This window comes from Trichechus manatus, unplaced genomic scaffold (genome assembly GCF_000243295.1).
Source record: "Trichechus manatus latirostris isolate Lorelei unplaced genomic scaffold, TriManLat1.0 scaffold00016, whole genome shotgun sequence".
NCBI classification, from domain to species: Eukaryota; Metazoa; Chordata; class Mammalia; order Sirenia; family Trichechidae; genus Trichechus; species Trichechus manatus.
In genome coordinates, this window is record NW_004443952.1 from 9,541,126 (window position 1) to 9,566,716 (window position 25,591).

A 25,591-nucleotide genomic window follows, 5' to 3' on the forward strand; every position below is an offset into this window, starting at 1 on the left:
TCATAACAAATTATGAATAATATTGCAAAGAACGGGAATTCCAGAACACTTACTTGTGCTCATGAGGAAACTACATAGACCAAGAGGCAGTCGTTCAGGCAGAACAAGGGGATACTATGTGGTTTAAAGTCAGGAAAAATGTGAGTAAGGGTTGTATCCTTTCACCATACTTATTCAATCTGCACGCTGAGCAAATAATCTGAGAAGCTGGACTATATTAAGAAGAATGGGGCATTAGGATTAGAGGAAGACTCATTAACAACCTATGATACGCAGATGATACAACCTTGCTTGATGAAAGTGAAGAGGACTTGAAGCACTTAATGATGAAGATCGAAGACTACAGCCTTCAATATGGATTACACCTCAACATAAAGAAAACAAAAATCCTCACAACTGGACCAATAAGCAACATCATGATAAACAGAGAAAATATTGAAGTTTTCAAGAATTTCATTTTACTTGGATCCACAATCAACGCCCATGGAAGCAGCAGTCAAGAAATCAAACAACATATTGCATTGGACAAATTTGCTGCAAAAGACCTCTGTAAAGTGTTAAAAAGCACACGTGTCACTTTAAGGACTAAGGTGCGCCTGACCAAAGCTGTGGTGTTTTCAATCACCTCATATGCATGTGAAACAGGACAATGAATAAGGAAGTCCTAAGAAGACCTTTGAATTACGGTATTGACGAAGAATATGGAATATACTATGAACTGTTGAAAGAATGAACAAGTCTGTCTTGGAAGAACTAGAGCCAGAATGCTCCTTAGAGGCAAGGATGGCAAGACTTCATCTCACATACTTTGAACATGTTATTAGGAGGCACCAGTCTCAGGAGAAGGACATCATGCTTGGTAAAGTAGAGGGTCAGCGAAGGAGAGGAAGACCCTCAACTAGATGGACTGACATAGTGGCTGCAACAACGAGCTCAAGCATAACAATGATTGTGATGATGGTGCAGGATCGGGCAGTGTTTTGTTCTGTTATGCATAGGGTCGCTATGAGTTATAACTGACTCGATGGGTCCTAACAACAACAACATGGGTCACAACTGACTTGATGGCTCCTAACAACAACAGTTGTGTTCCATAGTATATTTATGCCATAAATTAGGACCCCTAGCTTTTTCCTTATGTTCTCTTGCAGGAACTTTATTAGTTTTTGGTTTAACATTTAGGTCTTTGATTCATTTTGAGTTAGTTTTTGTGTATGGTATGAGGTATGGATCCTGTTTTACTTTTCTGCAAATTGATATCCAATTTTGCCCACACCATTTGTTAAAGAAACTATTTCTTCCCCATTGAATGGGCTTCAACCCTTTGTTGAAGATTGGCTGTCCATAGCTAGTTGGATTTCCTTCTGGGTTCTCAGATTCTTTGATCTGTGTATCTTTCATAATACCGTTACCAAGCTGTTCTGATTACTGGGGCTATATAGTAAGTTCTGAGATCAGGAAGTATGAGGCCTCCTATGCTGTTGTTCTTCTTCAGTAATCCTTTATCCATTTGGAGCCTCTTTCCTTTCCATATAAAGTTGGAGATTAGTTTTTTCATTTCGTTAAAGAATGTTGCTGGGATTTGGATCAGGATTGCATTGTATCTATAGATTTCTTTGGGTAATATTGACATTTTCACAGTGTTAAGTCTTCCAATCCGTGATCATGGTATGTTTTTCCATTTATGTAGGTCCCTTTTGTTTTCTTGCAGTAGTGTTTTGTAGTTTTCCTTGTATAAGTCTTTTACATCCCTGGTTCAATTTATTCCTAGTTATTTTATCCATTTAGGGGCTATAGTAAATGGTATTGTTTTCCTAATTTCCTTTTCAGAGATCTCCTTGTTAGTGTAGAGGAACCCAACTGATTTTTGTATGTTGACCTTGTACCCTGCCACTTCGCTGACCCCTTCTATTAGTTCCAGTAACTTTCTCGTGGAATCTCTGAGATTGTCTATGTATAGGGTCATGTCATCTGTGAATAGGGATAGTTTTACTTTTAACTTATCAATTTGAATGCCCTTTATTTCCGTTTCTTGCCTTATTGCTCTGGCTAAGACATCCAGTACAATAATGAGTGATAGTGGTGATAATGGGCATCTTGTCTTGTTCCCATTCTCAAAGGAAATGCTTTCAGTCACTCTCTGTGGAAAGTAATGTTTGTTGTTGAGTTTGCATATATGCCCTTAATTATGTTGAGGAATGTCCTTTCTATTCCTATTTTGCTGAGAGTTTTTATCAGGAAAGGGTGTTGGATTTTATCAAATGCTGTTTCTGCATTGATTGAGATGATCATGTGATTCTTTTCTTTTGTTTTATTTATAGGGTGAATTATGTTGATTGTTTTTCTAATGTTGAACCACCTTTGCATCCCTGATATGAATCTCTCCTGATCATGGTGTATTATTTTTTGATATGCTTTTGTAACCTGTTGGCTAGAATTTTGTTGAGTATTTTTGTGTCTGTATTCATGAGGGCTGTTGGTCTGTAATTTTCTTTTTTTTGTGGTATCTTTGCCTGGCTTTGGTATCAAGGTTATGCTGGCTTCATAGAATGAATTAGGAAGCATTCATTCCTTTTCTATGTTCTGGAATAGTCTGAGTAAAATTGGTGTCAACTCTGAGAAATCTTGAAGTAGATGTGAGATACAAAAAGACGAGTCAAGCAAAGAACATGGTACTTTGTACAAATATTTTGCAAAGTATAGGGGATGATAACTTGAAGTCAGGGCCAGGTTAGATTCTGGAGTGTGACCTTGGAGAGATGGCTTTTTGTCTACATGGTAGAAAAAGCAGCATTTCCCAGCAGTGAGCATGGGAGCTCTAAGAGCGTATTATGTCAGACTGCTCTCCTTTTCTTCTTGTACCGGGTCACTAATTTGTCAGGGAAATATGGCAGCCATAATGTATTTTGACTTCAGCAAACATTTATCAGTGCCCTTGCAGACATTATGAGGAAATGTGAGCTCTATTTGGCTTAGAAACTGGCTGAGTGACTAACCAAAATTTGCTTGTTAATGAGTTGATGTCAAATCCAGAAATATGTAGGACATGGATCTCTGTCCATAGTCATCTTCAGTTCAAGATTTCCATCAATAATTTAAAAAATATAGATGATAAAAATATATAGAAGAAAAAATTATTGGGAAAAAATGATGACAAGAGTTGGGAGGAATACTGGGTAGACTGGATGAAACAAGCGGTGTGCAGTAAAGTAACAGCTTCACCCCACTGTCTCCAGTGCTGTATTTTCTCTTAAAAAAAAAAACAAACTAATTTAATATGCATAAATGGTATGTTAATTTGTAGTTTGCATTTTATTACTTCTGAAAGGAGTATTTGATCAAAAGTTTCTCAATCATCTGCAATTATGTTTTATAGGTGATTTATCTTTTCATAGAATTTGCTGATTTTGCTATTGAGGTATTTGTCTTTTCCTTTGTAATTTGTAACACTTTCTATGTGTTAACCCCTTATCTATTATTTATTAGAATTATTTTATCCAGTTTGCCAATTGCCTTTTTATCTTTTTTTTTCAATGCTAGTCTTTGGTACACAGAAATTTGTGGTTTTTAATGGGGTCAAATCTATCAGTCTCTTCTTTTAAGGTTTCTGCATTAATAAATATGCTTAGAAAATTCTTATTCACCCTAATATTAGATATTCACTTATATTTTCTTCTAATTCTTTTAAGGTTTATTTTAAGTCTTTAATTCATCTGGATTTTATTTTGGTGTGTGGTATAAGCTCTAGGGATCAGACATCATTCTAAATAACCCGTTGTTGTCAAGTCAATTCCAACTCATAGCAGCCCTTTAGGACAGAATAGAACTGATCCATAGGGTTTCCAAAGCTGTAATCTTTACAGAAGCAGACTGTCACATCTTTCTCCCATGGAGCGGCTAGTGGGTTTGAACTGTCAACTTTTAGTTAGCAGCCAAGCACTTAACCACTGCACCACAAGAGCTCCTTTATTCTAAATAGTTAGCCAATTTTCTCAGCACCAATTATAAATAATGTATCATTTGCGCAGTGATTTGAAGTAGTAATAAAACAACAGTAATTGCAATAGCTAATATTTGTTCGTTGCTTGTTCTACACCAGGTTCTGTTTTAACAGGTGTTAACTAGCTTATTTCTTAAATAACTCTATAAGGTGGGTACTATTTGTTATCATTCTCACATCATATCATCCATCAGTTGGGAAACTAAGGCACAGAATGTCTGATAACTTGTCTAAGGTCACAAAACTGGGGAGTGGTGGTGGTGAAGATACAGATTGGGGCAACCTGACTCCAGTGTTCAACCTTTGAGTTTATTTGCTATGCTTGAGTCTGTTTGTAGACTTTTAATTTTGTTCCAATGTATTAATTCTTATACTGATATTATACTGTTATAATATATAGTAATTCAAGTCACTCTCCCGTTTTTTTCTTTACTAATTTCTAATTTAATCACACACCCTCCTTCCATTTTACACCTAGCTTCTTAAAGCGTCCACTTACTGTTACCGTTGTCGATTGTGACTCATAGTGACCCTATAGGACAGAGTAGAACTTTCCCATAGCTTTGTTGTAGGGGAAAAACATCACAAAGTCTAGTAAAGCAAAAAGAAAGTTTTATTCGGTATAGATTCAAAAGGGCAGAATGGGAAACGAACAACCATGCTGCCAGAGCCATGCCTGCCTGAGTCCAAGGAAATATCACAGAACAGACAAAAGTGGGAAAACGGACAAGCATGCTGCCAGAGCCTGGTCTGCCTGAGTCCAAGGAAATATCACAGAACAGACAAAAGTGGGAAAACGGATAAGCATGCTGCTAGAGCCATGTCTGCCCGAGTCCAAAGTATATTACAGAATAGGCAAGAGTGGGAAATCGGACAAGCATGCTGCCACAGCCGTATCTGCCTGAGTCCAAAGAACAGTTACAGAGCCATCAGTATATATTAACATTACAAATGGGCAAAACCATTGAAAGCTCAGTCTTTTCACAGATTGGCTAGAAACTGTGATCCTACATTTTGAATTGTCTTTCTTACTATCATTAGTACAGGTTTCAGTCAGGAGGGTCTTCATTGTTGCAACAAATTTCTATTCACTAAGTGCTAATAGAAAAAGTAAGAGTGGAAAGTCTTTTGTATTGTGTTTTATTGGCTTTATGTGAGTTTCCCTAAAAGATATTTTCCAAGATTATGTTAGCTATTGTCTTTATACCTCAGGGCCCACTTGATGTGTCCTTGTGAGTCCTTGTGAGCCCAGCTCCAGCTGGGTCACATTCTCTGTGCTCAAGGAAAGGGAATAATAACTCCAATATTATTTCCTAAGTCAGCTTAAAGTGTCAAGGCCCCTTTATTCTGAAAATGTAGCCAGAGGTGTGTCCATGACTGCTCTTGCTGGTGCCAAGTGCTCTATGGAGTTTCCAATAGAAGCAAACTGCTCTTAACCTGGTCGTAGAGATGTGACCAACACCGATCAAGAAACCTTTCTGCAATGATAAAAATGTTCTAAATCTGTGCTGTCCAGTATGATAGTCACTAGCCACGTGTCTACGGAGCCTTTGGTGGTGTAATGGTTAAGCATTCGACTGCTAACTGAAAAGTCGGCGGTTCGAATCCACCAGCCACTCCTTTGAAACCCTATAGCGAAGTTCTACCCTGTCCTGCAAAGTCACTATGAGTTGGAATCAACTCGACAGCAACAGGTTTGGTTTGGTTTAGCCACATGTATATTGAACACTTGAAATGTGGCTAGTATGACTGTCTTAGCTACCTAGTGCTGCTATAACAGAAATACCACAAGTAGGTGGCTTTAACAAACAGAAATATATTTTCTCCCAGTTTAGGAGGTTAGAAGTCCAAATTCAGGGCACTGACTCTACGGAAAAGGCTTTTTCTCTGTCAGCTCTGGGAGAGGTCCTTTCTCTTTCCAGCTTCTGTTCATTGTCTCCTTGGTGATCTTCATGTCGCATGGCATCTATTTTCCCCTCTCGGCTTAATCTGCTCTTTTACATCTCAAAGAGACTGACTCAAAACATACCCTATGCTAATACTGTCTGCTTAACATAGCAAAGAAAACCCATTCCAAATGGTATTTTATCCACAGGTATAAAACCCATTGGTACCTCGCATCCAGTGGATTCTGACTCATATCAATCCTATAGGACAGAGTAGTACTACCCCATAGGGTTTCCAAGGCTGCACTCTTTATAGAAGCAGATTGCCACATCCTTCTGCCGTGGAGTGGCTGGTGGGGTCAAACCACTGACCTTTTGTTTAGCAGCCAAGCACTTAACCACTGCACCACCAGGACTCCTTAACCATAGGTTTAGGGGTTAGGATTTATAACACATATTTTGCGGGGACACAATTCAACTCATAACACTGAGGAACTGAATTTTTAATGTAACTCAATTTTAATCAATTTAATTTTTAAATAGCCATCTGTGGCTAGTGGCTACCATATGGACAGTGCAGATTAGATGATGAAAAAAATTAAATAGCTAGAATGGTTCTCAGATGTGCCTCATTCACTGCCAGGAAAGCACGTTACCTATGTTTTGAAGGGTATCTTAAGTTGAGGGGCTACTATTTTTCTTCTCAAGTGTTCCTTCACCCACAACTTACAGTAATAGGTCTTTGCATTTGCTGTTTTCAGCTCTTCCAAGGAAGGCAGTACTGGATTACCCCATGGGCAGACTAAGTACATACCTGGGGCATTGGCAAAGGAGGGTACAAAAAAATGAAGAAAAATGAAATGGTATCAGCAAGAAATCATCTGGAATAATTTGGATTTGGCTGTACTTCCTTACGCTTATTCCATGGCTTGGAGGTGTATTTATTTTTAATTCTATATATGCAGACTCAGCCCCTACGATTTTTTTTAAATGACTGGTAGAACCATTGCCTACAGATTTTTGCCTCTTCCAAAGACAAACTTGAGCTGCTACAGCCTGAGGCCCTGCAATCATCACCCTTTGCAGGAAAGGTCTGGGCATGGCCCTATTACCCAGTTAGGGTCCATACCCTGGAGCAGTCGAGCCAATGAAACATACTCCAAGTCAGAAAGAGAGAGAGTCTATTTAGGGGAGTCCGACAGCAGTGCAAGCTGTCTTTATGGAGTCCCAAAAGGCAATTTTACATTAGAGCTTATATATCTTTGTCATAAGTGGGACACAGTGTCTTTTAGGCACATAGCCCACAGATGGCGTGGCTGGATGAGTTACTCATTACAAGATAATTATAAGAGACTATCAGACTAAAGAGATACATGCCAGACATCTCCTTATCAGGCTAAAGATTTACAGACCAAACATCTGGGCTCAATCTTTATGTAGGGGGTCGTAAGTCACAGGTGGCTGGACCCAACAAAATAAAGCCATTAACAAAAGTATGCGGAAAGGAGAAGACAGGCAGAAAAAAACTTACAGGTTCATCATGGCGTCAGTTATGTGAAGCTCTCAATCACCCATTTTGAAAGGGAGAAAACATGTCGTGATGTATTAGGGTCACAGCCCCTTGACTTCTGAGGGGACACGGTCTGTTCTGCTGCAGGTAGAGCTGGATTCAGATTGGCATTAAGAAAGCATGGTGCTGTGCTCAAGAACCAAGACTCTGGAGATTGACAGCTTGGGTGTGAATCCTGGCTCTGTCATTTACTAGCTAGGTAGTGTTGGGTAAATTTTAGCCACTCTATACCTGGGGTTCCTCATCTGTAAAATGGGAATAAGGATAGTGCCCAGCATAAAGGGTAGTTAGGAGACTAAATAACTTAGAATAATGTCTGGACATAATAAGTGCTAAACAAGTGTTTGCAACTTAAAATCAGATCTTTTTTCCTACTCTAGAACATGGTGCTCTGACTCAGTCCCTTGGTCCAAATGTGCAACCCTGAGGGTGTTTTTGAGTTTATAACCAGGGATCTCCCTGGGGTTGGCATGTAATGCTCCCCAAATAGAACATACATCCTTCAAAGAGCTTTTACATCAATTTTCTTATTTTATACTCACAGCAACCTGCTGAGCAGAGCAGGGTGGTACCATCCTTGTTCAGGTATGGGGAAAATGAAAGGTGATTCTATTTCAACAAAAGATATTTTTCTGCTATATTTGACCACCTGAGCTAGCTATCATTTTTGGAGCAGAAATTCAAATAATGTCAGAATGACTTCTTTGTCAATGCTAAGGACAAATGCTCCTAAAAAATCTATCAAGTATAATTGACTTGAGAGAGGACCAACAAAAACCAATGCAGTATGTAGCATTTGTGTGCAGCAGTATGTAATATTTGTATACTCAAGATTTTCTCTCCCTTGTAACTTTAATGTGGGCTGGTTTTATGCTTCCTTTTCAGAAAAAACCCTGGAGCTGTGGTTTCCTGAGGTTCTGCATCCTCAGGGCCAGCTCATGGGGCCAAAAGGCACACTGGACATTCTTAGGATTGCTGGTTAATTGGGACCAAGCTCTGGGTTACAATGGAACAAGCACAGTTGTGTGTGTATCTCCTGGGAGAGCCATGATTTGGTGACATCTGCTCAACTCAGCATCTGATTTTGTTCTGCAGATTCATCCCTCACGCTGCAGCAGATGGTGGGTGTTGGACTGGGCTCCATGGCTGTTGTGATCATTCTTGCATTCCTGTCCTTCTCAGCAGTGTGGTATGTGACCCTGTCATCTCTAAGAAATGAGTGGAATGGAGGGAGGATGGGATTGGACTCATGAAGAACAGCTGGGGTTGAGGAGGGTTCAAAGGGAATGTGAGTGGAAGGTTGTCCTGGACTCAGCAGAGTGCACTCAGCAGGTGAAAGGCATGACTGACCCTGCACCTCAGTGTAGGAAGGGGAGTGGTGATGGCTGCCCTGGTTGCTCACAGAATGCTGGCTGATCTCCTGTGCGGCTCACCCTTCTCCTCCCATGGATGTGTGCATGAGCCGCACGTAGGGGTGCACAGTGGGAAACCAGAGTGTGTCCATTTTTGTCTCATCTCTGTTTCTCCTCCTCCATGTCTAGATGGCAGACTGACACTGTGTGGGAAGGATGTCCTGCTGCTGGGGCAGGTGTTATGACAGTTTCTCAGATGCCTACGCAGAGGCCCATGTGGCTTCCATCCCAAGGTGTGCGGGCCTGCAACTTTCTCCACTCCCAGCTTGGCCCCATTCCTGGATTCCAGGTGGTGGCCATCTCTATGGAATCTCCTGAAAGGACAAAATTCAGGGATTGCTGGTACAGGACCAGTTCTGTGTCTATGAAGTTGAGACCCTTGATATACAATACAGTATTGACTACAGTGTACAGATCATGGCTGTGTTGTGCCTTCCTCTGAGTGATACCCCTAGACACTGAAAGTAAGAGTCTCTGCATCCTCCTTTATAGTATCTCTGTTAACTAATTCAGACCCCATTCATTCATAATATGTGTTGAGAAGGACTTAAGTTTGGGCTGGAATTTCACTTTATGAAGGAGTTCATTGAAAAGGATAGAGAACATTGACAAGAGCAAACTTTTTGAGCACTTTAGAAGCAGCCCTTTCCTCACAATTAATCGATATGCTAATTAGAAAGTATATTAGCCTGGCTACTCCGTAAGTTCTCTACAATCTCTGTTAGGCAGCCTTGCTTTGATTCAATTCCAATTGCCCTATATATTCAAAAGTAATAAGTCTGCATTCCAGTAAAAATATTCTGTAATTTAGATTGTTCTTCCCTGATTATTTTTTATTGCTAAGGGTATCCTAAAACTGCTCAGTGGCTTCCTTTAGAGATTTGGATTGAGTGGCAGTGTAGTAACAGTGGATTGAAACAATATCGAGCCCATGGCCAGCGTCCATGTGTGTTGCAGGGAGGGGAGCAATGGTGGGTGACATGATCATCCCTTTTATCTACAACCTGAGCCATGATACATTAACTGTAAGCAGTACTGGGCCTACTGTCAATATGCTGAATTTACAGATGGAGTGGATTCAATTTCACTTTTAAAGTCTGAGTCAGTATTCTTTAGCTTTCCTTCCTAACTGACAGTTTAACCCCAAGTCTCAGAATGAATAAAGCAAGATGGAGGCTTGTGGCTTCTCTAAGTCACAGTGTTATTCTCCTCTCTCTTCTCCACCCCTTCTAGGCTTGGAGGAAAAAAAGAATGAGGGAAGAGAAAAGATGATAGTTACGTTACACAACCTCAGGGAGCAGCATATGTGAATGTGTCCTTAGAGTTGTGCAACCTTGGGGTCCGGAGAGGAAGGGACATGCTGTGGGCTGGCATGCTCTCTGCCGTCTCCCTGAGTGTTAGTGGGGGACAGATCTGAGTAGCCTGGACTGGTGGGCAGATGAGGAGACAGTAGCAACAGGTGGAAACTGTGCATGCTTCCCACTGGGGTTGCGGGCCCAGAGTGTATCTACTCCGTGGGGAATGGTCAGATAGACAGAAGGCATATCCTGCTACTTGGGTATTCAGTGCTAGCTTTCAGGCTCTTGAAAGATGGTTCTTAATATTGGAAATAATTATCCTTTAGGGTCTAGGTTGTACATCAGACTACAACTTAGGATCAACATCTGAAACCCTCTCTGCAATCATCTTAGTGGATTATAGAGGAAAGCTCTTCATAGATTAATACATAGAGATTTCTACTTTTTAATTTCTATGTGTGACAATTCAAACTCATACTGTTTTCACAGTTCCTTGAATAAATTCGGAATCATTACAAATGATTTTGGTTAGTATAGAGTCGGGCCTCTGATGGGTAAGGATTTTCCCCATAGTCCTTCTCCATCAAAAGAGAGAATCTGAGCTCTGCCCCCTCTCTTCCCCATCCCCTTTTCACCAGTTCTGTAAACACCATATGTTTCTGTAGCCCACCCTTGTTCTTAATTTCCAGCCCTATAATTAACTGTGAAAGAAGCCACAGTTGTCCACATGGGAACTTAGAATAATTGTCATAGAGAGGAAGAAATCCCACTTACTTAGTATCAAAGTTTCTGGTTAAAATAACTGACTACATATTAAGCAAAATATCAACTTCCGAAAACAGTGCAGAAAGGCAAAAACAGTTCATGAAAGATGACTAAAATAGCAAAAATGTGGACTTTGTCACTGCCTCTAAATGTTCTAAATTAGAATGCCAAGTTGCTTAGTGTTAATACTTAACAGAAGCAGGTGCTGAGCCTTTGCAAAGAGCATGCATCATTTCTCTGCAGCTCTTTTCTAATAGTTTTCTCATAAGCATGACCGTGGCTTTAAGTTCTCTAAACTCACTTGGTAGCTGTATCACAACACTGTTATTTTTTTTCCTCAAGTGGATTCCTGGTTGAGGGGGAAAGGGACCTCAAGAGATTGATAGTGGGTCTTCCTAGAGAACGAATGCCAGGTCCTTCTGTCAAAGGGCTGATCCAGGTAGCCTGCCATAGACTGGGGTATTGAGCTGGATTATGAGTCCCTCTAAAGATGGATCCTAAGGGAAGAATTTTTCCTCTGTTAACCGTCATGTTGACAGTGTATACAGGTGAGCACTGAGATCTGGTCTTGAGCTCCCTTGCAGACCAGGAATCAGCTCCGGGTGGGGGGATCCCCCAGATATGAAGCATATTGTCCCTTGGCTGATGTCTTTGTGCCCATTGCCAGTTAACCAGTTGCCACTGAGTTGCTTCTGACTCATGGTGAGTCCATGTGTGCAGAGTAGAACTGTGCTCCATGGAATTTTCAATGGCAGATTTTTTGGATGTAGATCACCAGGCCTTTCATCTGAGGTGCCTCTGGGTAGAGTCGAACTTCCGACCGTTTGGTTAGTGGCTGAGTGTGTTAACCATTTGCACCACCCGGGGACTTAGTGTCTGTTTATCTCCTCAACTGTACAGCAGGTACAACCACATGCATTCTCTCATTCTATCCCCACAACCGCTGTAGGTCAGGGGTTATTAATCCCCATTTTAGGAATGGAGAAATGGGATCAGACAGATACATGACTTGAATTTGTGGGCCCAAGTGTTCTGACTGACTGCAAGTCTAGTTCATTTTCCTGGAAATTGATAGGCCCTGAGCTAGCTACTGAGCTAATCTTTGAATTAGCCCTTTGGCTTCTTGGGAAAATTAGGCCTTTAAATTTCCAAACAATATTTTTTTAAACTTTGCCTTTAATATTATAGCATATGTGTCTTGTTACACTCTAAGGTACCCCTCTGCCCCAATCACTTCTAGAGGGACCTACAAACAACCAAACAAACAGATGAAGTAACTAAGGGAAATAGATAATAGCTAGTCTCTGAACAAGACCTGTAATTGCAGCTGGGACTTAAGACCAGAGCAAAAATGATTATCTTGAAGTTCCATGTTACCTTGGAATAAGAGTCAATATTTAAACTGATTTTAAAGGAAGTAAAAAAAGAATTCTCAATGCTCCCTTTTTATTGCTTATCTCACATTCTTATTTTCTAAACCTTCTATTTTTCCATTCTGTCTATCTAAGAGAAAACCAGTAGTAGTAATCAAATAGTGTTTTAAGGACCTTTTGCCTACCACAACCATTGTTGACTAAACTAAAGTACCCCATTCTGGAGAGGAAAGAGTATGTCTTTCTCTGTGCCCAAGCTTGTGGGTGGATGATACAATGAAGCAAATCAGATACTGTGGAAACCAAGCAAATGGTTCTCCACTGGTCTCCCCTTGATTAAGAAGGCAGTGTTTGCTTGTTATTTGAGAAAGAGAGAGAGGGAAAAAGATGGGGGGAGGAGCGGGGTGGGGGGTGGTGGTGGTGGTGGTGAGAATATAAAGACAAAGAAGAAAGTAAAAGCCTCCAGAAATTCTACTGCTAGAAAGAACCACTGTTAACATTTTGGTGATGGATGTCTGTGTGTGTGTGTCCAGATCCATACTTTTTTGGCACAACTCACAGGGTTACTAGAATGGGGTCAAACTATGCATGTGGTTTTATAATGTTCTTTCACTCGTCAACATGTCCTGGGTACATTTTCATGTCAATAATGACTCCATTATAAGTTTGTACCGTAATTTATTTAACCAATTGTCTATTGTCCTTTTAGAGTGTCTCCAAATTTTTACTATCGTTATACAAATCTGTACACAGACTGCCACATCCATCTTCCATGTTGCCATTATTACTACAATAAATTCCGAGAAGTGAAATTGCTGGGTCAAAAGATATTTTCATTTGACACTGTGCTACATATTGCCAGAGGAGTCTTATGGAAAGTTTACACCAATTTACACTTTTACCAGCAGAAAGCCTCCTCCCCACCCTCAACACCACTGGTTATTGTTGATATTTTTAATCTTGATTAATCTAGCAGGTAAAAAGTAATGTTTTAATGTTTTGTTTGTATTATCTATTTTGCATGCTTATTGGCCATTTATAATTGTTTGGTCTCTGTGAATTGTCTTTTTTCTCAGCATTTAGCCTGTTTGCCTTATATTAATTTGAAACAGCTCTTTGTGTCATAGTAATTTTAATTCTTAGCTGTCATATTTTGCAAATAATTTTCTAGTTTATCATTTCCTTTTTAACCTTATGTTACACATCACCACATAAAGATTTTACATTTGTATAATCAAATCTCTCAATCTTTTTCCTTATGTATTTTGCCTTTGGTGCCGTGCTTAAAAGAGTTTTCCAATCCTAGCTTAGCTTTCTTTTTGAACATTTAAAACTTTAATTAATCTGAAATTTATTTTAGTATAAGGAATGAGGTGGGAGGTGCCTTTTTTACTGTTACTAAATGGCTTAGCCAGTTGTCATTAATATTCATTGAATGTTTTTTCCCTAGTGATTTGAAAGCATACCTTTATCATATACTAAAGGTCTATTTCTGAACTTTCTCTTTTGTTCTACTGATCTATTTCTGTGCCAATGCCACCTGGTATAACTTTAAAACATGTTTTTCATATGAAGTAAAAGCAAGTTGCTGCTCTTTCTGTTAATTCGCAAAATAGTCTCAGCTTTTATTACATGTTTATTTATGTACACATATGTATTATACATAAACTAAAAAATTATTTGGTAAAATTCCCCCCAAAGTCTTAGTGTTTTTCTTTTTTGGGCGGGGCGGGGAGGAGTTAAATATATAGTGCTCCTATCTCAGAACATGGTATGTGTCTCCATTTAATTTTCTTTGGTGTTCCTATCTAGAGTATTCTAGTTTTCAACATATGAGATAATTCATTCATATGTCTTGTTGTGTATGTCCAGATATTTTGTATTTTGTTATCCTCTACTCTTGAGTCACTACCTTAGCTCTTGCCTTCCACAGCTTCTTACTGCTGGTGACACTGGGTTCTGTTGCCCTGGCAAAGTCAGATCAACATGGCTCCTCTAGCACAATTACTCTCCAGGGTATCTGCTTGACCCATGGAAACCCACAGCTCCTTGCCAAGCCAAATGGAGGACTGCCCTGCATCATGGGTAGCACCAGCCACAGACTTTTGCCTTTGGTCTTCTTACCCATTAGACCCTTTGTCTTCCAATCAGTGGAAATTAAGCTTGCTTTCCATGTGGCTCCCATGACTTCGCCTTGCTGCTGGGCTGACAGACTAAGCCTCTCGACCTTGGGTTTCTCATCCTTGGAATCAGACACCAGGCCACTGTGTTCTCAGAAATTGTAGGGGATACAAGTCAAACTCTCTGAATGGCGGTCCCCTTGAAGCTCCTCTTTCTAGGCCGGAGCTAAGGAAGATCCCTGGCCCTCCACCCTTGTGGTGGGGGGATAGAAAATGCTCAGCCCTCCAACGATTTTCTCCAAAGCACATGCGTCTTTTGACCTTTTCATTTAAACTACTTTATATTCTCTATTGGGTATTGGGCAGGGCTTTGAACTGGTTCATTCCGATTTGAACCCCTGCTGAGAATTTGCATTTCTAACAAGTTCCTAGGCCATGCTAATGATTCCACCCCAAATATACTGAATCAGAATCTACATTTTAACAAGGTCCCTGGGGGATTCTTATGTATGATAAATTTTGAAAACCACTGCTGTAGTAGTGGTTCTCAGAATCGGTCCCTAACCAGCAGCATTAGCATTGCCTGGGAACGTGTTAGAAATACAAATTCTCAGCAGGGGTTTGAATGGGAACAAACTGGTTAGAAAGCCCTGGTATTGGGCTAACAGTCACAACACCAGTTAAAAATCTTCATTTTAGAATACGGCAGTACTTGCCACCTATTACTTTCTTCTCAGTTGTTTGGGACTTTGATCAAAACAAGATAAAAAGAATCCAATTTAAGGGCAAAGGATATGAAAGGACACTTCACAGGAAAAAACAAAAAACAAATGGCCCTTAAATATAAGATGCTCAACCTCACTTTTAAGAAAAATGTAAATTAGCAAGCTATCATTTCTCCTCTATCAAGTTGGGAGAAATCCAGAAGTATGACAACATACTCAGGGAGGTTATGAGGAAATAGGCACTCAAACACTGTTAGTGGGAGGACAGAATGAGAATGGCACGGCCTCAATAGAAGGGAATCTGGCAATACTTGTCCTTTAACCCAGCAGTCCTACTTCTGGGACCTGCCCTATGGATTTACCTATACATATTCAATGACACATATACAAAGTTATTCATTGTGGCATTGTTTATACTGGTAAAAGCTTGGAAACAACCTAAACGCCTCTCACAAGGGAACTAGTTGAATAAACTATGGTACTTCCATCTGCACACTGGAATGCCATGCAGTAAAGAAAGGAATAAGGAAGAACTCTATGCACTGATATGGAGAGATCTCTAAGATGTATTGCTTAGTGAAAAAAGCAAGATGGCGAACAGCGTATGTGGTATTCTATCTTTTATGTAAAAAAGAGGGGGGATGAAAATAGATATTCGTGTTTTCTTAAAGAAACACTGGAATAATAATAATGAACTACTGAAAATGGTTACAAATGGGGCAAGAGAGAATAGGGTGGAGGTGGACAGGGTAAGAGTGGGTCTTTTCAGTGTTTACCTTTTTACTTTGTTTTGATTTTAAACATATAAGTGTATCACTATTCAAAAACATAAAAATAAGATTTCATTTAAAAAAAGTATTGCATTTACTATCCTGTTACACACGTGTCTAATCAAAATCCAATGGGTATTGCTTGGCTTAAATCTTGTCTCAAAAACTGGTGGAATGTCCAGGGCTGTCTCGAAGATTTCTGAAAATCCCATGACGGGTTAAAAGTGGATGCATTACATTCCCACAGTCATTTTTAGGGTCTAGTTTCTGCTTCCTCTGAATCAGTTCAGTTGACGGATCATCTCCCCATCCTGTGTATGGTCCCTGATCTAAATGTCCCCATCCCCCAGCTCCTTTTCATGATTTCCACTTAAATTACATTAAGGACTCTGGGCATTTAGGTAATGTTGGTGAATGGGGAATGTATTAGTTTTCTATTCCTGCTATAACAAATTACCATAAACCTCGTGGCTTAAAATCACACAAATTTATTATCTTAAACAGTTCAGGAAGTCAGAAGTCCAACACAGGTTTCACTGGGCTAAAATCGAAGTGTTGGCCAGGCTGCATTCCTTCTGGAAGCTCCAGGGGAGAATCCATTTCTTTGCTTTTTCCAGGGTCTAGAGGCTGCCTGCATTCCTTGGCTTGTGACTTTTTTTCCATCTTCAGGCTTGCAGTGTGGCATCTTCAAATCTATCTCTGACTCTGACACTCCTGCCTCCCTCTTTCACATCTAAAGTCACTGGGGTTATATTGGTCCTTCCTGGAAAATCCAGCATAATCTCCCCATTTGAAGATCCTTAACTTAATCACATCTACAGAGTTCTTTCTGCCTTATAAGGTAACATTCATAGGCTCTGGGGAGTCAAATGTGGCTCTCTTTGGGGGCCATTATTCTGCTTACCAGAGAGTATTATATTTATGCTATGCAAACAACTTAAAAGTGAATATAAGGTATCCTTGTTCTTAAAAATTCTCTTGCCTCTCTTTTCCCTTCCCATTTTCATTGTTCTTTGTTTACCCCATTTCCATCAAGTCAATTCTGACTCACAGAGCCCCTATAAGACAGAGCAGAACTGCCCCATATGGTTTCCGAAGCTGTAATCTTTACAGACGCAGACTGCCACATCTTTCTCACAAGAAGTAGCTGGTGGGTGGAACCGCTGACGTTCTGGTTAGCAGCTGAGCCCTTAACCACTGCATCGCCAGGGCTCCTTCTCTTTGTTTATCATACCTCCTAAATTCCTGAAATGCAGAACAATTTAGCTATGTCTTCAGTTTGTTTTTGTTTTGTTTTTTTGCTAATCTGTGCCCTGAGGATCCACTTTTACCCAAGAAGTTTATCAAAGTAATTTTTAAAAATAGTTTCCCCCCTCAGAAGAATCCTGTTGCCAGCTAATAATATATTTTTGGCCTTCCAGAAATTTAGTGGTTGCCACGGAATGGGGAGGGGAGAATTGGGACACGGAGTTTCTTTTTGGAATGATGAAATATTCTGGAATTAGACTGTGGTGATGGTTGCACAACGTAGTGAATATACTAAAAGCCACAGAAGTATGCACTTTAAAATGGTTCATGTTATGCTATATTAATTATAATTCAATAAAAACAAAAATAAAAAATGCTAGGGTCCCACATTCCAAAGAGTCTGAATTAAAGCAACAACTTTAGATGGATATATTCAATTACATAAGTGATACCCTTCCTGTGTTGAACAAAAAGATAGTGAAGAGAAAGACAAAAGTCAATCATGTTTGATGAAAATGATCTATTGATCTACTTGCAAAAAAAAAAAAAGGTCAAATATAATCATAACATAAATCTTATCATAGAATCCACTCCTAGGAAATTACTCAAGGAAAATGAAGACATGTTTGCACAAATAATTATACATGAATATCCATAACAGCATTATTCACAATAGCCCCAAACAGAAACAATCCAAATGCCCATCAACTGGGGAGTGGAACACAAAATGTGGTGTACCCATGCAATGAGATACTATTCAGCAACAAAAAGGCATGAAATACTGATACGTGGTACCCGATATGTTTCAAAAGCATTATGCTAAGTGAAAAAAGCCAGATACAAAAGACTTCATAGTGTATGATTTCACTTGTATGAAATGTCCAGAAAAGGCAAATTTATAGAGACAGAAAATAGATCGATGCCTTGCCTGTGGTGGAGAAAGGGAGTGGAAATTGACTACAGATGGGCACGAGGGAAATTTCTAGAGTGAAGAGAAAGTTCTAAAATTGGATTGTGGTAATGGTTGCACAACTGTAAAATTTACTAAAAATCATTGAAGTGTACACTTCAACTGGTGAATTTTATGGTATGTAAATTATACTTCAATAATGCTGTGAAGCAAAATAAACACTACTCAAGATTTGATTTTGTTACTGCACAGATATGAGTAACATTATCAAGCCTACAATATGTGCATTAAGGAAGTATCATGACCAGCTCTCCCATTAAAAAAATATATTCTTCCATTTCATCAAAATAATGTATGTCATAACTTAAAAATATGAAACTCTTTCTTAAAGTATCTTTTAAAGAAAATTAACTTTTTAAAGCAAAAATAATAGCAATGTATTTGTGGATTATAACTGTAGAAGTAAACTGTATGACAACATTAGCACAAAGTGTGGGAGAAAGGAAATGCAAGCATACTGTTGTAAGGCTGTTACACTGTATGGAAGTGGTGTAATATTATGTGTGGTAAGTTAAAGATACATACTACAAATCCAAAAAACAATTACCAGAAGCACAAAGCAAAGACGTTTAGATAATATGCCAATAAAGAAGGTAAAATAGAATCATAAAAAACACTCAATTAGTCCAAAAGAAAGCAGAAAACAAGGAAACCAAGAACAGATGGGACATCTGGAAAACATACGGCAAGACGGTAGATTTAAACCCAACCATATCCACGGTAACGGTAAATGTAAATGGTCTAAACATCCCAAGTAAAAGTCAAAGGTTGTCACACTGGATAAAAAAGTAAGACAACTTTATGCTACCTACAAAAACTCACTTTAAATATAAAGATGCAAATTGGTTAAAAGTAAAAGGATAGAAAAATATGTACCATGCTAACACTAATGAGAAGGAAGCTTTAGGACTATATTAATACGATGCAAAATAGATTTCAGAGCAAAGAATATTACCAGGGTTAAAGAAGGCCATTTCAAATGATAAAAGGATCAATTAATTAGAGGACATAACAATCCTAAATATTTATGCCCTTAATAACAAAGCTTCAAAATCCATGAAGCAAAAACTTATAGAACTGCAATGAGAAACAGACAAATCAACAAGCATAGTCAGAGATTTCAACAACTCTTTCTCAGTAATTGGAGCCCTGCTGGCACAGTGGTTAAGAGCTTGGCTGGTAACCAAAAGGATTGGCAGTTGAAATCCACCGGCTGCTCCTTGGAAACCCTGTGGAGCAGTTCTACTCTGTCCTGTAGGGTCACTATGAGTCAGAATCAGAATCGACTCAACAGCAACGGGTTTGGGTGTTTTGTTTTGTTTTGTTTTTTCCTCAATAATTGATAGAACAAGTAGACAGAAAAATCAGAAAAGATTTGAATAATAACAACTAACTTGACCTGATTAATAGTTACGGAACACTCCGCCCGACACCAGAATACACATTCTTTTCACATGCATGTGAAATATTTACTAAGATAGACTATTCTGAGCAATAAGGCAAGTTTCTATAAATTTAAAAGAATTCAAGTCATATAACATATTTTCTCTGACCATAGCTAAAATCAGTCAATAATCTTGGAACTCTTAGAGCTTCTCCTCTATTTGAGGAAACAACTAATAAAACTGAATATAAATGTGAAAATACATCATGAAAGAATATATGTGATAATTATATATATGTAAATATATATGATGTAAAAATATAATGAAAATGATCTGGGTACGAATCCTCTGATTACATTTTAAAAGATGAAGATGTAGGAGAGGAGAATATAAATAGGCTTATTTCTTATACTACATGGGAAGTAATTAATGTTAACTTTTCCTGACATTCATTGTTGATTATGAAAACGCATTCACTTTTTAAAAAAGGATATATAGCTTAGTCAAATTAAAAAGATGTATGTCCTCTAAAACCGGAGGGGGAAGAAAATATATATGGAAAGAAAGAAAATGGAGGAGGAAGGAAGGAGAAGAGGAAAGGGGAGGGAATGGCAGAATGGAAACACAAAGAAATATTTTTAAAAACATAAAACAATATAGTAGAAGTAAGGCAAAAGTCATCAGATCGATACAGGGTCAACATAAAATACTCAGAAAGGTTAAAAATAAAATGTGGCAAAGATATATCAAACAAACAGTTCTGGCAGTATAATAGAAAAATAGAATTCAAGGCTCAAACCTTAAATGAGACAAAAAGAATTATATGATAAAGAGAATCATTTTATATAAAAGAAGTTTAAAAAGACAGTAAAAAAAAGTAATGATTGTCATGGTCTGAATTTTCTAAATACACAATTATTAAAAAAAAAAAAAAAAAAAACCATTGCTGTCAAGTCGATTCTGAGTTATAGTGTGACCCTATAGGACAGAGTAGAACTGCCCCATAGGATTTCCAAGGAGCGCCTGGTGGATTTGAACTGGCAATTTTTTGGTTAAGAGCAGTAGTTCTTAACCACTAACCAATTTTTAACAGGCTCCTATGGATCTACTACCAATCAAACAGATAATAAGTAAATAAAATTATAAAACTTTTGAATAAATGTTGAATAATACAGATAATAAGCTTGGATTTGTAGGTATATTAAATGTGTATAAATAACACAGTTTCATTTTAAAAGTTCAAGAAACTGTTGCTCAAAGAAACAGCTCAGCAAGAAAACCTCATTAAGTTCTCAAAAGATGAACTTTCTCAGACCGTATTTTCTGACCACAAAGCCTAAGCAGACACTAATAACAGAACAAAAATAAAATCCCTACTATAGGGAAGGGGAACTTTTAAACACTTCTGCCCATGTCAGAGGCTTCTCTTCCCACTCTTTTCCTGCTTCACACTCCCCTACCCAGGCCAGATGGTTTTACAGCTGCTCTGCTCACTTTCTTTTCCATTTCCAGATCTAAATGGGTGCCTGGGATGGCCAGTCAGCTCTTGCCACATGATGATGCCTGAATATTTGGTCCTGAGATTTACAGTAGAGTCTCTGTTTAGGCTTGAACCTGAGCTTTGTGCTGCAGTCTGTTTTTTCCAGAGTCTCTCACTGAACATTAGTATAAACTGGATCAGCTATTAATAAAATGGTAGTTTGATTCCCATTTGATTATCATTTCTTATGTATGTTGTTGTTGCCGTGGAGTTGACTCTGATTCATAGTGGCCCTATATGACAGAGTAGGACTGCCCCCATAGGGTTTCCTAGGCTGTAATCTTTTTTTTTTACATCAAAAAAAAAAAAAAAAAAAAGTATTATTGGAGGCAGGGCCAAGATGGCAGAGTAGTCAGATGCTTCCTGTGGTCCCTCTTACAATAAGAGACCGGAAAAAACAAGTGAATCGGTTATGTATGACAATCTAGGAGCCCTGAACATCAAAGGCAAAGTTGAGGAGTCATACTGTGTGGCAGGGGGAAGGAGAGATGGTTTGGAAGCAGCCAGGAGTTGCCAGACCTGACCTGGTGGGAGCCGGTACCCTTCAAACTGGATTGGCTGGCATGCACAGTTAGACAAGCAGTGGCACTCAGGAGGTGTTTTCCACATAGGGAGAGACCGAGCAGCAGAGAGTCTACTCAGGCCTCAAGAATCAGGAAAAGCGGCACTTAATCGGCAAAAGATAAGTACATGCATCTGACCTACTGTGCGGGTCAAAAAACACCCCCTTCGGGAAAAACCTCTTTCCCATTTACCTGCCCCCTCCTCGCTCTGCACCGGGTCCTGGGCTGGATTCAGCAATTGCTAAGTCCCCTGGGTTGGAAGTCGGACACACCCTGAGCCATTCTCCCAGCCTTGGACAGGGAACAAATTAACAAACAGGAAAAAATAATCTGAAAGCTCCCCTAAGATGGGAAATCAGGGTAGGCACAGCTCCTTTGCCGAGGCACAGGCGTAAGTGGTCCATGGACTTTGAATGCCTTTCACCCCTGCCTAGACCTGTGTGGGCCCATTTCAACAGCGTAGGCCCTCATTACCACAGTACAACAGGGTATATACCTGAAGCCTAACTTCGACTGTATCAGCTATGTGGTGAAGTGGCAAGTTCATGACATTTGACACTGCTCTGCTCATTAAGTAGGGTTCTCACATACCCAGATCAGGGGCTTCAGGACTGGTGGCTCCACCGACGCCACCTAGCCACCTGTATCACGAGTCCAAGAATAAGTGGTGCCTCCCAGTCCTTATAGCCAACACCATTGGGTGCTCATAGTCCAGCTGCAAAACCCACCCACCTATATGCTCTAGGGAACAGGGACATGCTTTCCTCCAAGATACTCAGGGGCAGCCATCAGCCCCCTGCCTTGCTCAGCGTGTGACCCCCTACTGCAGCCAGATACCTGTGCATACACCAATCACACCTGCCTGTCTAGGACTGTAGGTGAGAGCCTGCACCACACATTTGGTGACTGACTACCTGGACACCTTAGCTGAATCCATTCAAGAAAAGTAAACAGATTCCTGGGGTCACGTATATAATAACAGATCTAACCACCTGGTGAAGGGACTTTACAGCTTCAAAGGCACCAATAATCAAACTGGCTCACACAAGCAGCCTATTTAGGCATATCAAAACAAAACAAAACAAGAAGCTAGGACACAGTAAGCAAACATAAAATAAATAAATATAATAACTTATTGATGGCTCGGAGACAACAGTCAATATCAAATCACATAAAGAGGCAGACTGTGATGGCTTCAGTACGTTCCCAGAACAAAGAATCAAGAGATTTTCCAGAGAAAGAGAACTTCTTGGAATCACTGGAGGTAGAATACAAAAGATTAATATACAGAACTCTTCAAGAAATCAGGAAAGAGATTATGCAAAATGTAGAACAAACTAAGGAATACATGACAAAGCAAAAGAAGAACTTAAGAAGATTAGAGAAAAGGCTAATGACAAAATAACAGGCTGCAAGAATCCATAGAGAGACAGCAATCAGAATCCAGAAGATTAACAATAAAATTTCAGAATTAGACAACTCAATAGAAAGTCATAGGAGCAGAACTGAGGCAATGGAAGTCAGAATTAGTGTGATTGAAGATAAAGCACTTGACACCAACTTATTGGGGGAAAAATCAGATAAAAGAATTTTAAAAAATGAAGAAACCCTAAGAATTATATGGGACTCTATCAAGAGGAATAACCTATGAGTGATTGGAGTACCAGAACAGGAGGGGACAACAAAATGCAGAGAGAATTGTTGAAGATTTGTTGTCAGAAAACTTCCCTGATATCAGGAAAGATGAGAAGATATCAATCCAAAATGCTCATCGAACCCCAAAAGAAAGTCACCAAGACATATTATAATCAAACTTGCCAAAACCAAAGGTAAAGAGAGAATTTTAAGAGTGGCCAGGGATAAATGAAAAGTCATCTACAAAGAAGAGTCAATAAGACTAAGCTCTGACTACTCAGCAGAAACCATGCAGGCAAGGGGGCAATGGGATGACAAATATAAAGCCTTGAAGGAAAAAAAGTGCCAGCTAAGAATTATATATCCAGCAAAACTGTCTCTCAGACATGATGGCAAAATTAGGGAATTTCCAGATAAACAGAAGCTTAGGGAATTTGCAAAAATCAAACCAAAATTACAAGAAATATTAAAGGGAGCCCTCCACTTAGAAAAGCAATAACATCAGATAACAACCCAAGACTAAAACACAGGACAGAGCAACCAGATATCAACCCAGATAGGGAAGTCACAAAAATAAATCAAAGCTAAAACACTGAAAATAGGGAAACAGAGACGTCAATCTGTAAAAGATGACAACATTAAAACAAAAAAGAGGGACTAGAAAATGTAGTCATAGATCTTTCATATGGAGAGGAAGTCAAGGTGATATAAAAAAAAAAGAGTGGTTTAAACTTAGAAAAATAGGGGTAAATATTAAGGTAACCACAAAGGAAACTAACAATCCTACACATCAAAATAAAAAGCAAGAAGAACATAAAGACTCAGCAAATACAAAATCAACAACAATGAAAAAGAAGAAAAGAAAATATATAAAGAAAAATGACTCAGCACAGAAAATTGACTGGAACAAAGAAACTATCAACAACACAAAAAAGAAACATCAAAATGACAGCACTAAACTCATAAATATCAATAATTACGCTGAATGTAAACGGACTAAATGTACCGATAAAGAGACAGAGAGTGGCAGAATGGATTAAAAAACACGATCCATCTACATGCTGCCTACAAGAGACACACCTTAGACTTAAAGACACAAACAAAGTAAAACTCAGAGGATGGAAAAATACATATCAAGCAAACAACACTTAAAAGAGAACAGGAGTGGCAATATTAATCTCTGACAAAATAGACTTTAAAGTAAAATCTACCACAAAGGATAAGGAAGGACACTATATAATGATTAAAGGGTCAATACACCAGGAGGACATAACCATAATAAATATTTACGCACCCAACAACAGGGCTCCAAAATACATAAAACAAACTCTAACAGCATTGAAAAGTGAGATAGACAGCTCCACAATAATAGCAGAAGACTTCAACACACCACTTTTGGTGAAGGACAGAACATCCAGAAAGAAGTTCAATAAAGACACCGAAGATCTAAATGCTACAATCAGCCAACTTGATCTCATAGACATACTGAACACTCCACCCAACAGCAGCCAAGTATACTTTCTTTTCCAATGCACATGGAACATTCTCCAGAATAGACCACATGTTAGGCCATAAAGCAAGCCTTAACAAAATCCAAAGCATCCAAACATTGCAAAGCATCTTTTCTGACCATAAAGCCATAAAAGTAGAAATCAATAACAGAAAAAGCAAGGAAAAAAAATCAAACACATGCAAACTGAGCAACACCTTGCTCAAAAACTACTGGGTTAAAGACGAAATTAAGGATGGAATAAAGAAATCCACAGAATCAAATGAGAATGAAAACAGATCCTACCAGAACCTTTGGGACACAGCAAAAGCTGTGTCAGAGGTCAGTTTATAGCAATAAATTGAAAGGGCCAAAATCAAAACATTAACCCTACAACTCTAAAAAGTGGAACAGAGCAGCAAAAGAAACCCTCAGACACTAGAGAAAAGGAAATAATAAGAATTAGAGTAGAATTAAGTGAAATAGAGAATAGAAAAACAATTGAAAGAGTTAACAAGACCAAAAGCTGTTTCTTTGAAAAGATCAACCAAATCAATAAACCACTGGTCAAACTGACAAATAACAAACAAGAGAGGAAGCAAATAATCTGAATAAGAAATGAGATGGGCAATATCACACCAGACCCAATGGAAATTCAAAGAATCATAACAGAATACTATGAAAACTTGTACTCTAACAAATTTGAAAACCTAGAGGAAATGGACAAATTTCTAGAAACTCACTACCTACCTAAACTAATACAAACAGAGTTAGAACAACTAAATAAACCTTATAACAAAAGAAGAGATTGAAAAGGTAATTAAAAAACTCCCAAAAGAAAA

General features: G+C 38.9%; 1 protein-coding gene across 4 annotated transcripts in view; it reads left to right on the forward strand.

Annotated features, from left to right (window-relative positions):
* SUSD1 (sushi domain containing 1) overlaps positions 1–9,824 on the forward strand; it is a 142,836-nt gene extending 133,012 nt beyond the window's left edge. For all 4 annotated transcript variants that reach the window (XM_023727387.1, XM_004372351.3, XM_023727389.1 and 1 more), the window contains 2 exons: positions 8,552–8,645; positions 8,998–9,824. In XM_023727387.1, the coding sequence (XP_023583155.1) occupies positions 8,552–8,645; position 8,998 (95 nt within the window). In that variant the 3' untranslated portion in view covers positions 8,999–9,824. The remainder of the gene's footprint in view (positions 1–8,551; positions 8,646–8,997) is intronic.
* Positions 9,825–25,591: the final 15,767 nt, after the last annotated feature.